Below are 14,761 nucleotides of genomic sequence, written 5' to 3' on the forward strand. Positions count from 1 at the left end.
AGGACCCGAGAGTCGTCACTGAGCGGGGGACATGGTGGTGGCAACAGTCAGAGTCCAGGCGAGAGAAGGAGAGGTGCTCACCGACACAGGCGGTCCTGTTGTTGTCGTCGCTGCCCAGGGCCAACCCTTGAGGACACACACACGTGTACGAGCCGGCCGTGTTCACACACTCTCCCGTGGGGGGGCACCAGTTCTCCTCCAAGCATTCGTTGATGTCTGACGACACACGCACATATCTGTGTTGCCATGGTTACCTTATATCAGTGGTTCTCAAACTTTTTTTGTAATCCCCCACTTTGGACAAGGGGGAGTTTTCAAGCCCCACCTGCCCCCATCGCCCCAACAGAGCGCTAATGCCAAGCTTTAACATTTTCAAATTTATTGAACATCAAGTTGTATACATTCAAACTCAATAACATAAAATAACATTAAGTTCAATAATAAATAAAATAACTGTGCAGCTGTGGTATAACTTGCATCAAGTTCAATAATAAATAAAATAACTTCCATCAAGTTCAATAATAAATAAAACAAAAGTGTTATAACTTGCATCAAGTTCAATAATAAATCAAAAAAAGTGTTATAACTTGCATCACGTTCAATAATAAATCAAAAAAACTGTTATAACTTGCATCAAGTTCAATAATAAATAAAAAAAAAGTGTTATAACTTGCATCACGTTTAATAATAAATCAAAAAAAGTGTTATAACTTGCATCAAGTTCAATAATAAATCAAATAAAAGTGTTATAACTTGCATCAAGTTCAATAATAAATCAAAACAAGTGTTATAACTTGCATCAAGTTCAATAATAAATAAAAAAAACTGTTATAACTTGCATCAAGTTCAATAATAAATCAAAAAAAGTGTTATAACTTGCATCACGTTTAATAACAAATCAAAAAAAGTGTTATAACTTGCATCAAGTTCAATAATAAATCAAATAAAAGTGTTATAACTTGCATCAAGTTCAATAATAAATCAAATAAAAGTGTTATAACTTGCATCAAGTTCAATAATAAATCAAAAAAAGTGTTATAACTTGCATCAAGTTCAATAATAAATCAAATAAAAGTGTTATAACTTGCATCAAGTTCAATAATAAATCAAAAAAAGTGTTATAACTTGCATCAAGTTCAATAATAAATCTAAAAAAGTGTTATAACTTGCATCAAGTTCAATAATAAATAAAAAAAAGTGTTATAACTTGCATCACGTTCAATAATAAATCAAAAAAAGTGTTATAACTTGCATCAAGTTCAATAATAAATCAAATAACTTGCATCAAGTTCAATAACAAATCAAAAAAAGTGTTATAACTTGCATCAAGTTCAATAATAAATAAAACAAAAGTGTTATAACTTGCATCAAGTTCAATAATAAATCAAAAAAAGTGTTATAACTTGCATCAAGTTCAATAATACATCAAATAACTTGCATCAAGTTCAATAATAAATAAAATAAAAGTGCCACTTTGCAATCTTTGCAACAAAAAAAAGGAGGAGCTATGCATTTGGCAAGACAGGGCAAGTGACAGCACTTTTCCCCGGGAGAGCCACCTTGCTTCACTGTGAACAGCACGGCTGTATGATCAGCTCCCATTTCCTCACACAGTGCAGAGAACAGTCGCACTTTCAGTGGTCGTGTTTTGATCAAATTGACCGCGCTCACAACATCTGTTAAAACCTAATTGAGTTCGGGGCTGAGCTGCCTTGACGCGAGTGCTTCCCGGTGAATGACACAGTGTGTGCCCGTCACATTTTTGTTTCTCTGCAGGCGCTGGCTCTGGCTCGACAACCTTTGAAGTGCGAGTCACAAATGTATATATTTGTGTAATTGTGGTCCACACATTAGCCTGCTACCCATCCGCGCAAAAGTTTGTTCCGCTTAGCCCCGCCCCCATTAGTTACTGTTGCTATGTCTGTCAAACTTTCGCTTCTACCGAGAAATTTAAAGCCTACAGTAAAAATAAGTACCGGTAATTTCCATGTATTTATATAGCGGATTTCACAGACAGAATCACAAAGTGATTTACAGTGTGTATAGAAAATGAAAGCATAGTAAAAAAAAAAATAATCTAAGAATATAATAATTAAAAAAAAAATTTAAAGTGAAATTTCCTCCCGTTCCTCGCGCCCCACCTGTCATGTCTCTATTCCCCACCAGTGGGGCTCGCCCCACACTTTGAGAAACGCTGCCTTATATGTTGGCGCACACCACAACTGATCAACTTTTCACATCGCACTGAATTGCCGCTCCGCGACCAATCAAAAGGCTGCCCTGTCAGTGAAGAGGGTGGACAAGCGGGCTCACCTCTGCACTGTCGCCCCCGGCCGAAGGTTCGATACCCTGGTAGGCAGTCGCATCGGAACGAGCCAAGGGTGTTGACACACGTGCGCTCCGCCTCGCAAGCTGAGGCACTCACACACTCGTCGATGTCTGTGTGGAAAACGCCAATTGGTAACACATTCTCCACAAACTTTGTGTGTGTGTGTGTGTGTGTGTGTGTGTGTACCTTCACACACTCTGTTCACAGCGTGGTAGCCTTGGCGACAGTCCACACACTTATAGGACCCCTCAGTGTTGACACACTGCCCACCCGGACACAAGGCCTCGTCCTTACACTCGTTCACATCTGTCAAGGATAGGAGATGTGTGTGTGTTTCTTTGTGAGAACATGTGTGTGTGCGTTGTACCTGTGCACTGTCTGTTGGTCAGTGTGTACCCAGTTTGACAGGACACACAGCGATAGGATCCCACAGAGTTGACGCACACCTGACCAGGACACTGAGACGGCTCTGCACACTCGTCCACATCTGGACACGCACACACACACGTCATTTATTCATTCCTTCACTCTTTTCTGATCCCAGTCCACCTGTGCGCACATTTACCTGTACAGGTGTTGTTCTTCAGCTTGTAACCATGGCGACAGACGCAGCGGAAGCTCCCAGGTGTGTTCTCACAGCGACCGTTGGCGCAGGGAGCCTGACGACACTCATCGATGTCTGTTGATTTTGATATTGTTTTATTTTAAAAAAACAAAAAACTAAAACAGACATATTTATTTAAAGACAAAACTTTGTGATAGCTTTGTGTTACAGGTGACAAAAGGTATTTTTTTAATAATAATTAGTATCAAAAATCCCGACTTTTTGACAAAAAAATCCCAATTTTTTGAAAAAAAAAATCCCGACTTTTTGACACTTAGAAAAAATCCCGACTTTTTGACAATAAAATGTCCGACTTTTTGACAAAAAAATGTCCATCTTTCTGACACTTAAAAAAAGCTGACTTTTTGACACTTTGAAAAAATCCCGAGTTTTTGACAAAAAAATGTCAGACTTTTTGACACTTAAAAAAAACAGACTTTTTGACACTTAGAAAAAATCCAGACTTTTTGACAATTAGAAAAAAATCCCGATTTATTGACACTTCAAAAAATCCTGACTTTTTGACAAAAAAAAATTCCGATTTTTTGACACTTAGAAAAAATACCGACTTTTTGACAATAAAATGTCCGACTTTTTGACAAAAAAATGTCCATCTTTCTGACACTTAAAAAAAAACAGACTTTTTGACACTTAGAAAAAATCCAGACTTTTTGACACTTAGAAAAAATCCAGACTTTTTGACAATAAAATGTCCAACACTTTGACACTTAGAAAAAATCCAGACTTTTTGACACTTACAAAAAAATCGCAACATTTTGACACATAGAAAAAATCCAGACTTTTTGACAAAAAAATCCAGACTTTTTGACAAAAAAATCCCAATTTTTTGAAAAAAATAATCCCGATTTTTTGACACTTGGAAAAAATCTAGACTTTTTGACATTTAGAAAAAATACCGACTTTTTGACAATAAAATGTCCGACTTTTTGACAAAAAAATGTCCATCTTTTTGACACTTAAAAAAAAACAGACTTTTTGACACTTAGAAAAAATCCCGAGTTTTTGACACTTAGAAAAAATCCAGACTTTTTGACAATAAAATGTCCAACACTTTGACACTTAGAAAAAATCCAGACTTTTTGACACTTACAAAAAAATCGCAACATTTTGACACATAGAAAAAATCCCGACTTTTTGACAAAAAAAATCCCAATTTTTTGAAAAAAATAATCCCGACTTTTTGACACTTGGAAAAAATCTAGACTTTTTGACACTTAGAAAAAATACCGACTTTTTGACAATAAAATGTCCGACTTTTTGGCAAAAAAATTTCCATCTTTCTGACACTTAAAAAAAACAGACTTTTTGACACTTGGAAAAAATCCAGAGTTTTTGACACTTAGAAAAAATCCAGACTTTTTGACAATAAAATGACCAACACTTTGACACTTAGAAAAAAATCCAGACTTTTTGACACTTACAAAAAAATCACAACATTTTGACATATAGAAAAAATCCCGACTTTTTGACAAAAAAATCAAAATTTTTGGAAAAAAATAATCCCGACTTTTTGACACTTGGAAAAAATCTAGACCTTTTGACACTTAGAAAAAATACCGACTTTTTGACAATAAAATCTCCGACTTTTTGACAAAAAAATGTCCATCTTTTTGACACTTAAAAAAAACACTTTTTGACACTTAGAAAAAATCCCAAGTTTTTGACACTTAGAAAAAATACAGATTTTTTGACAAAAAAATGTCAGACTTTTTGACACTTTTATCTTAGATTTTTGCAGTTTTTTGCTCCGGGCCAACAAGACTGGGGCTGCGGGCCGCACTTAGACACCCCTTACTCTATGTGATCAATCATGCTTTGTTTTGCTACCTGTGCAGAGTCCATTGAGAAGTCCGTGTCCAGGCTGGCAGGACACGCAGCGGTAGGAACCCTGAGTATTGACGCACTGCTGACCCGGACACAGCAGAGGATCCTCACACTCGTCCACGTCTGAAAAGGACACGCTCATTAATGACATCACGCGTACTCAAAAGACATGTGACGTTTTGAGTCCTTCAAACTAAAAGCATGCAACCGCGCCTCCTTACCTGTGCAGGTGTTGCCGCTGAGCTTGTAACCGTGGCGACAGACACACCTGAAGCTGCCCGCGCTGTTCACGCACTCTCCTGGCGAACATACACCTCCAGGCTGAACACACTCATTCACATCTGCACACGCACACAATCGATTGAAGGCTTTGTGTGTGTTTTTTTGTGTGCGTTTGCGTGCTCGCTCACCTTGACAGTGCGTGCGCTCAGAGTTGGCCTGGTATCCCTGATCACACACACAGGTGTGTTTCCCAACTGGCTGCGACACACAGCGACCACCGCCACACACACCTGGTTTGCTCGCGCACACATCCTGCGATGCTGCACACACACACACACACACACACACACACACACACTTTAACTTTTGATCTCTTGATAGGCCCGTTCTTAATAAATACCGTTCTCGGTAATATGATACTAAAAGAGTGTTTTGGTAAGAAGATGGATCTAAAAGGAGCATGGACTGATGTGAACCTTGACCTCAGGGGTCACCTCTGGTGATTTTGGAGAAGCACGGCCTACCGGACTACCTGGTGTCGGCTGGTACTCACACTGGACGCGGGGGGGACGCGTCGTCGGCTTCTTAGGCGGCGGGGATTGTCCACCGGTTCTCGAGTCTCCCTCGGGGATCCGTCGAGGCGAAGCTGGCAGAGAATCTCCTCGTCCAGTCGGCCGATCTGCACGGACACACGAAAAATACCGAAAGAAGCAATTGGTCATGTGACCAGCATCGGACATTCTGATCAGCAGTTACTGTACCTTCACTCCCACTGACACCTTGGATCCTGCTGGTGCCTTGACCTCCACTAGGACTTTGGTCCTTGCTAGTGCCTTGGTTCTGGTTGGTTCCTTGGTTCCTGCTGGTGCCTTGACCTCCACTAGGACTTTGGTCCTTGCTAGTGCCTTGGTTCTGGTTGGTTCCTTGGTTCCTGGTGGTGCCTTGACCTCCACTAGGACTTCGGTCCTTGCTAATGCCTTGGTTCTGGTTGGTTCCTTGGTTCCTGCTGGTGTCTTGACCTCCACTAGGACTTTGGTCCTTGCTAATGCCTTGGTTCTGGTTGGTTCCTTGGATCCTGCTGGTGCCTTGACCTCCACTAGGACTTTGGTCCTTGCTAATGCCTTGGTTCCTGCTGGTGTCTTGACCTCCACTAGGACTTTGGTCCCTGCTAGTGCCTTGGTTCTGGTTGGTTCCTTGGTTCCTACTTGTGCCTTGACCTCCACTGGGACTGTGGTTCCTGTTGGTTCCTTGAGGCTGGCCAGAGTTGCGATTGCCACTTGTTCCTTGGTTCTGGGTGGAAACTGGATTCACATTGGGGCCTTGGATCCTGCTAGTGCCTTGGTTCTGGCTAGTTCCTTGGTTCCTGCTTGTGATTTGACCCCCAGTGGGACTTGGGTTCCTGCTGGTGTTGCGATTGCCACTTGATTCTTGGTTCTGGTTGGAAGTTTGGCTTCTTCCGGTGCCCTGGTTCTGACTCCCGCTCGTACCTTGACCCCCACTAGATTGCTGTGGTGATCTCCTCGACGATACGGTCGGCCGTGGGCGGGTCGGCCGGACGGCGGCACTGCCTGGAGTTTGAGGTTTATGCCGGTTGGTGTTCACCGGGTTTACGTGTCTAGAGGATGGGGTACTGACAGGTGAACTGGGTCGGTTGGACGAGCTCACGGTCTCTCTTGCTGGGGGTTTCGGCTGAGAACTAGTGGTCTCACCTGGGAGAAAAAGAGACATACGGATGGAGGGAGGATCTCTGTTGTGATTTGTCACTTATGACTTGCCCACACAGACCTTGGTCCAGGTGGGTTACCAGCTGAGCCCCTTGGGTGCCCAGCTGCTCTGCCGCTCTCTGGCTGAACTGCAGGGCGGAGGGGGAGTAGTGGTAGCCAGGACCAGCAGGGCAGATCTCCTTAAAGGCCACTGAGAGAGAAAACACCTTTAAGTGATACACCTCACCTCCGACAGAGCACGCAGGTCACATGACTGGCGACCGACCTGACCCGAAGTATGGGCACCGCTGGCAGTCAGGACCCCAGGCCTTCCCGACCCGGCTGCAGCAGCAGATCTGTTTGGTGATGTTCCTGAGGATGGGCAGGGAGCAGGAGGACGGGCCCAGACCCGAACCCAGAACCCGGTAACACTGATTCTTGTCTTCTGCTATCACAGTCTGGGCTGAGATGACGGCAATAAAAAGACTTTCAGTGGTCAGCATGCAGAACTCCTTCAATACAAGAGCAGAAGGAAGTAGGGATGGCCTAAAATCTATATTGCGATAACAATATATACATCACAATATATTATTTGGTATTCAAACAATTAAAGCAATTTTTTTTTAATGGTTTACAAAGGCTTCTAATTTGACTGCTGACATATAAGTACAAACCCCGTTTCCATATGAGTTGGGGAATTGTGTTAGATGTAAATATAAACAGAATACAATGATTTGCAAATCATTTTCAACCCATATTCAATTGAATGCACTACAAAGACAACATATTTGATGTTCAAACTCATAAACTTTATTTTTTTGTGTGCAAATAATAACTTAGAATTTCATGGCTGCAACACGTGCCAAAGTAGTTGGGAAAGGGCATGTTCACCACTATGTTACATGGCCTTTCCTTTTAACAACACTCAGTGAACGTTTGGGAACTGAGGAGACACATTTTTGAAGCTTCTCAGGTGGAATTCTTTCCCATTCTTGCTTGATGTACAGAGTTAGGGAGCTGGGATGAGTCATACTTGCCAACCCTCCCGGATTTTCCGGGAGACTCCCAAAATTCAGCGCCTCTCCCGAAAACCTCCCGGGACAAATTTTCTCCCGAAAATCTCCCGAAATTCAGGCGGACCTGGAGGCCACGCCCCCTCCAGCTCCATGCGGACCTGGAGGGTCTGCATGGAGCAATGTTGTTGTAATATATTGAGTTGGAGGCAATAGACAGGCGAGGGGATGAAGTAAGTCTCTTTACTGTAGACTTCAGAATCAGAACAGACTCACACACTTGACGTCAGGTGCGCAACACCACGTAAATCGTTGGCCAACCAAAAAGTAACCCCAGTACGCTATAGCCAACATTCACCAGGAGATGGCAACAGACAAACATAGATCACTCTATTAGATTCCTCCCCTTTTAGATGATGGCAACTCAGCAGCCCTTGAATCTGGTTCAAGGTATATTTGTGTCTGACTCACTGATGGTCCTGGTGATGGAACTGAAACAGCACTGTTCAGTTGAACTGATGGCACATTTTCTGCAACTGGTGGAGACTAGATAACTGGCAGTCTCTCCATGTTTTCTCGCCATGGTAACATGTGATCCACACGCACTGTGCGCTGTCTCTGTCCCTCTTGATATATATATATATATATATATATATATATATATATATATACATTTAATAAAATACTTAACTTTCAGTGAATTCTAGCTATATATATATATATATTTATTTTATTATATATATATATATATATATATATATATATATATATATATATATATATATATATATATATATATATGACGGCGTGGTGACGTTGGTAAAGTGGTTGGTAGAGTGGCCGTGCCAGCAACCTACTCAGTGGCCTAGTGGTTAGAGTGTCCGCCCTGAGATCGGTAGGTTGTGAGTTCAAACCCCGGCCGAGTCATACCAAAGACTATAAAAAATGGGACCCATTACCTCCCTGCTTGGCACTCAGCATCAAGGGTTGGAATTGGGGGTTAAATCACCAAAATGATTCCCGGGCGCGGCCACCGCTGCTGCCCACTGCTCCTCTCACCTCCCAGGGGGTGATCAAGGGTGATGGGTCAAATGCAGAGAATAATCTCGCCACACCTAGTGTGTGTGTGACAATCATTGGTACTTTAACTTTAACTTTAACTTTTTAATCGGAGGGTTGCTGGTTACTGGGGTTCAATCCCCACCTTCTACCATCCTAGTCGCGTCCGTTGTGTCCTTGGGCAAGACACTTCACCCCTTGCTCCTGATGGCTGCTGGTTAGCGCCTTGCATGGCAGCTCCCGCCATCAGTGTGTGAATGTGTGTGTGAATGGGTGAATGTGGAAATACTGTCAAAGCGCTTTGAGTACCTTGAAGGTAGAAAAGCGCTATACAAGTATAACCCATTTATTTATTTATATATATATATATATATATATATATATATATATATATATATATATATATATATATATATATATATATACTGTATATATATATGAAATACTTGACTTGGTGAATTCTAGCTGTAAATATACTCCTCCCCTCTTAGCCACGTCCCCAACCACGCCCCCGCCCCACCCCCGACCACGCCCCCCACCTCCCGAAATCGGAGGTCTCAAGGTTGGCAAGTATGGGATGAGTTATTCCTCAGGTCATTCTCAAGAGGGCAGCTGCGTGTGTGTGTGTGTGTGTGTGTGTGTGTGTGTGTGTGTGTGTGTGTGTGTGTGTGTTTACTTACAGATGCAAAGTCCATGTGAGGCATCCAGGATGAAACCCGGCTTGCACACGCAGCTATAGCTCCCCCTGGTGTTCACACACACGCCGTTCTCACAAAGCCCTGGCTGGAGGCACTCATTCACCTCTACAAATAACAAAATCAGGATTTGATATATTGCCTTCACATATCTTTTGCTCACATTTTTGACTTAAGCTTATTCATATTTTCAAATGTCTTCGGCTCGAAAGGCATCACGGTGTGCATGTTAGTTCAATGTCTCTAACCAGAGTGGGACAATCGAGCATGAGTGGTTAGTTCACTGTCTGCAACTGAAGTGGGACAAAGCAGACTCCACCTGTACAAAATAGTGATTACAACAAAGTAGCGATCTGCGATGTCGAACTCACCAACGCAATTGGTTCCGTTGCCTCGCTGGAAGCCAACAGGACAGCTGCTGTTTGGACCTGCTGATGATGGACAACGATCACGTGACCACACACAAGAAATTAAAGTACCTCAACTTACGAGCTTAATTCCTTCTGTGACGGAGCTCTTGACTCAAAACATCTCCCATTGAATTTAATTGAAGTCAATTTAACCGGTGCTTGCACCCTCCCAAACATGCTTTTTTTTTTAAATAAAAAATTACTTTTAGATAATTAACATTGTAAAAAACAATAGAATATAGTTTAAACAACTACTGTAGTTTTATGAGGTAATGTAATAATTATTATTGTACAGCATTTACCTTGGCGAGTGGACTTTTACTGTATTTCCCTTTGGCTGCTTCACCGTCAAACACACCAACAGCTTTTCCATATTTTCATGGATAAATGTCCGACGTTTACCCGGTAGATATAATTTTAGCTATAACGAGCAGTGATACGCTGGAACTGCTTTCCCAAGTTAGCGACAGGCTCAGTCATGTTTTTGATGATGTTTTTTCTTTAATTCAAAGAACATCATCCACTTTTTCTCCTAAGCCATACTTGCCAACCCTCCCGGATTTTCCGGGAGACTCCCGAAATTCAGCACCTCTCCCGAAAACCTCCCGGGACAAATTTTCTCCCGAAAATCTCCCGAAATTCAGGCTAACCCACAATATAAACAGCATACCTGCCCAATCACGTTATAACTGTAGAATGATGGAGGGCGAGTTCTTGGTTTCTTATGTGGGTTTATTGTTAGGCAGTTTCATTAACGTCCTCCCAGCGTGGCAACAACACACAACAACAGCAGTCACGTTTTTGTATACCGTAAAGCAGTTCGTCTGCCGTAAACAGCAATGTTGTGACACTCGTAAACAGGACAATACTGCCATCTAGTGTTATGTGTGTGTATATGTGTAAATAAATGAACACTGAAATTCAAGTATTTATTTTATATATATATATATATATATATACATACATATAATAAAATTAATATATATATACATATATATATATATATACATATAATAAAATAAATATATATATATATACATATATATATATATATATATATATATATATATATATATATATATATATATATATATATAGCTAGAATTCACTGAATGTCAAGTATTTGTTTATATATATATATATATATATATATATATATATATATATATATATATATATATATATGAAATATATGACTAGGTGAATTCTAGCTGTAAATATACTCCTCCCCTTTTAGCCACGCCCCCGACCACGCCCCCTTTCTACCCCGACCACGCCCACCCCCACCTCCCGAAATCGGAGGTCTCAAGGTTGGCAAGTATGTCCTAAGCACTGTCCTTCACATTAATTTTTTTCTTCCCAAGCTTGAAAAACAAAGTTATGTGGATCTCTAAGACAGCATGTTTTGGGCAGATCTAACGGGGTTCACTTTAACATTTTCTGCGTCAACTAATTCTTGTAAAAATGTTGCTGACAACTTAAAACCAAGACACAACTCTTGTCTCAAAACATTCTTAACTTCGGGCACATAGTATGCAAAACCAACTTTTCTTACCTATTGGTACCTGCTTTGTGTATTTGGGATCTGCAAAAGGTGCCAAAAATTCAAAATCCGACTATGGAGGAATGGCGGAGATATTTATAAAACAATCTTGCCTTCCTTTATACTTCCGCTAAACCAGGGGTGTCGAACTCAAATACAGAGTGGGCCAAAATTTAAAAGTGAACAAAGCCGCGGGCCAAGGTTGAACAAATGAACCTTTTAATAGGGACCCAAACAAGTTTTGCATTGAATATTGAACAAGCAAGGCTTATATAACTTTATAGTGACATGCAAAATCCAGTTTCAAATAATAATAATTAAAAAATATCAATGGCATATCATACAATTTAAATACAAATTGAATGCCTCTTTTCTATTTGCAGCCTTCTGAGGTAAATATAAACATTAACTTTTTCCACAGGCTAATAAATTTGAAAATAAAATAACAATGAATAAACCAACCATTCAGGATTTTAAACTGCTCAGTTTGCAACACACTGATCTAATCTGATGTGCCCAAGCCAGATACCTGCCATCTTTTCTTGGATGCTGGTTCATTAATGTCGGGGCTCGGGCTTTGAGCTGAGGCAACCTTCATTATCGAATTAAGTTGTTCATCAGTCATTATTTCCGTAGTCCACCCGGACCACAGTCAAAGAAAGCACCGCCTTTAACGTCCTCTACGAGCTGTCGTCACGTCCGCTTTTCATCCAATCTAACAACGTGCCGGCCCAGTCACAAGATATGTGCGGCTTCTGTACGCACACACACGTGAATGCGACGCATACTTGATCAACAGCGATACACGTTACACTGAGGGTGGCCGTATAAACAACTTTAACACTGTTACAAATATGCGCCACCCTGTGAACCCACACCAAACAAGAATGACAAACACATTTCGGGAGAACATCCGCACCGTAACACAACATAAACACAACAGAACAATTACCCAGAAGAATTTGCAATTCTAACTCTTCCGGGACGCTACAAAATACACCCCCCTCACACACACACACCTTGTAGCCTCCCGGAAGGGTTAGTGCTGCAAAGGATTCTGGGTATTCAGTGTTTCCCACACATTCATTTATTTGTGGCGGCCCGCCACGAAAGAATTACGTCCGCCACAAATGGATTTTTCGGCTTTTGACTCACTCGACCGCTCATAAAAGCAATGGGACTGTCTGTGAATGTACCTTGTAGTTACAACTCCGGTGCAGTAGGTGGCGGTATCCTATAACTCCGCCAATAGCACTTAATTCACTTGGTGGGCAAGAAGAAGAAGAAGAAGAAGAAGAAGAAGAAGAAGAAGAAGAAGAAGAAGAAGAAGAAGAAGAAGAAGAAGAAGAAGAAGAAGAAGAAGAAGAGGGACGGACAGACGGGAGGGATCAAAATACGAGGGTAATATAGGTAGATAGGTTATAGCTGCATCGCTCGCGGCTCGTCATATATTTAACGTTAATCCGCGATTTCACCGAGCGTTTCACTGACGGTGAGCAGCCTGACGCTGCTTCATGCACGTAGTAACAGTCACGTGTTTTCATACCAACGAGCTAACGTGTCCAGGTTATAACCCTGTTGTCAATAAACACACGTGGAGACGGTGCTTCAGATACTACATTAATACTCAAGCTTAATTGTCCACTGTCCACTGCAGCATGTGAATGCAATGAAAAGAATAAAATCTGAGCCAACCAGCTGTTAAAATGTTGTCCAGGTTAATGTTTTGGCCATTAAAGGCCCTTCATTTCAAGATTTCAACTGTGATCGGGCTTTAAACAGGTGGCTGACCTGTTCAGATGGGTGTAACTGCTACTGGTCAAATAATGTGAAATAGCATTTAATTTTACATGTATGCAATGCCATTTAAATATAATTATAGATAATAATAATAATAAATACTGTGTAGTGTTGTAAATAGTCAACGGGAAGGATTTTAGTAAGATATAAGCCATGAGCACTACACAGCCAGAAAGAAACCTAGGCAGGACAAGTAAAAATATTGGGGCAAGTAGATTTGAGAAGTCGGGCAAGTAGAAAAAAACCTTAACGTTGAACCCTGCATGTGTTGAGCTGCTGCCGCTTAAGGTTAGACGGCACTGTACATAGAGCGCTTCTGCTCGTTAGTAATACATTCTAATGTTGGATGTTCACTCCTTCACACAGATGAGTATAGAAAAATATTTTCAACGGCCGAAAAGGGCTCCACTTGGAAAGGAGGTAGGCCTACAGTCTGGACCACAGGTGTGACCTGTTCAGCAGCAGCAGGAGGAGGAGGAGGAGGTTGACTGACTGTGGCAGGACACCTCTGCCTCTGTTTCACTTCATGTTGCTGGTAAATAATATGGTTGTAGTAGTAGGCTAAAGTTAAATTATTTAGTATTCACTAATTAAAGGGGCAGAGCTTTAAGAGACATTTTAGCTTTTATATTTTACAAGATATATTTTTTGTAAGAACCACAATTAATATATATATTTCAGTGAATCACTAATTGTTCAAATCTGTATATAAATATGTACATAAAATGTTGTAATTATATTCCAACTCCGCGTTCTTCTTTGTCATCGCCCGACCACACCACCACAAATAGATGCCTGTCCTGCGGGAAACACTGGTATTTGTTCTGTTGTGTTTATGTTGTGTTACGGTGCGGAAGTTTGTCATTCTTGTTTTGGTGTGGGTTCACAGTGTGGCGTATATTTCCAACAGTGTTAAAGTTGTTTATACGGCCACTCTCAGTGTAACCTGTATCGCTGTTGATCAAGTATGCGTTTGCATTCACTCGTGTGTGCGTGCAGAAGCCGCACATATCTTGATATAATGACTGATGAACAACTTAATTCGATAATGAAGGTTGCCTCAGCTCAAAGCCTGAGCCCCAACATTAATGAACTAGTATCCAAAAAAAAAGCGGATGTGACGATTTTCGGGAGGGGCACTGAAATTTGGGAGTCTCCTGGGAGGGTTGGCAAGTATGACCACGACTGTATCCGTCAGTAGAATCGCTAACACAGCGCTAAAAGCTACAACACGGCTGACGGGGAGAAGATGCAGTCTAAGTGGAAGCACATGAAGAAGACCGGCCACTAAACCATACTTGCCAACCCTCCCGGATTTTCCGGGAGACTCCCGAAATTCAGCGCCTCTCCCGAAAACCTCCCGGGACAAATTTTCTCCCGAAAATCTCCCGAAATTCAGAAAGAAAAGAAAGCAGACCTGAGTCCGCTTTCCCACAATATAAAGAACGTCTACAGTAAAGCAGTCCGTCTGCCGTAAACAGCAATGTTGTGACACTCTTAAACAGGACAATACTGCCATCTAGTGCATTTGATGAAAG

The 14,761-nt window shown here is 41.5% G+C and overlaps 1 protein-coding gene across 5 annotated transcripts in view; it reads right to left on the reverse strand.

Moving 5' to 3' along the window:
- Positions 1-14,761, reverse strand: part of ltbp4 (latent transforming growth factor beta binding protein 4) — a 129,929-nt gene that overhangs the window by 42,942 nt on the left and 72,226 nt on the right. For 3 of the 5 annotated variants that reach the window (XM_061972260.1, XM_061972259.1, XM_061972263.1), the window contains 14 exons: positions 9,842-9,901; positions 9,456-9,578; positions 6,990-7,166; positions 6,786-6,914; positions 5,762-6,709; positions 5,554-5,679; positions 5,189-5,320; positions 5,000-5,119; positions 4,782-4,901; positions 2,895-3,008; positions 2,697-2,816; positions 2,516-2,635; positions 2,314-2,439; positions 82-216 (listed from right to left, as the gene is read on the reverse strand). In XM_061972260.1, coding sequence (XP_061828244.1) covers positions 82-216; positions 2,314-2,439; positions 2,516-2,635; positions 2,697-2,816; positions 2,895-3,008; positions 4,782-4,901; positions 5,000-5,119; positions 5,189-5,320; positions 5,554-5,679; positions 5,762-6,709; positions 6,786-6,914; positions 6,990-7,166; positions 9,456-9,578; positions 9,842-9,901 — 2,550 coding nt within the window. The remainder of the gene's footprint in view (positions 1-81; positions 217-2,313; positions 2,440-2,515; positions 2,636-2,696; positions 2,817-2,894; positions 3,009-4,781; positions 4,902-4,999; positions 5,120-5,188; positions 5,321-5,553; positions 5,680-5,761; positions 6,710-6,785; positions 6,915-6,989; positions 7,167-9,455; positions 9,579-9,841; positions 9,902-14,761) is intronic. The other 2 variants (XM_061972262.1, XM_061972261.1) reach the window with 2 other exon arrangements.

This window comes from Nerophis lumbriciformis, linkage group LG17 (genome assembly GCF_033978685.3).
Source record: "Nerophis lumbriciformis linkage group LG17, RoL_Nlum_v2.1, whole genome shotgun sequence".
NCBI classification, from domain to species: domain Eukaryota; kingdom Metazoa; phylum Chordata; class Actinopteri; order Syngnathiformes; family Syngnathidae; genus Nerophis; species Nerophis lumbriciformis.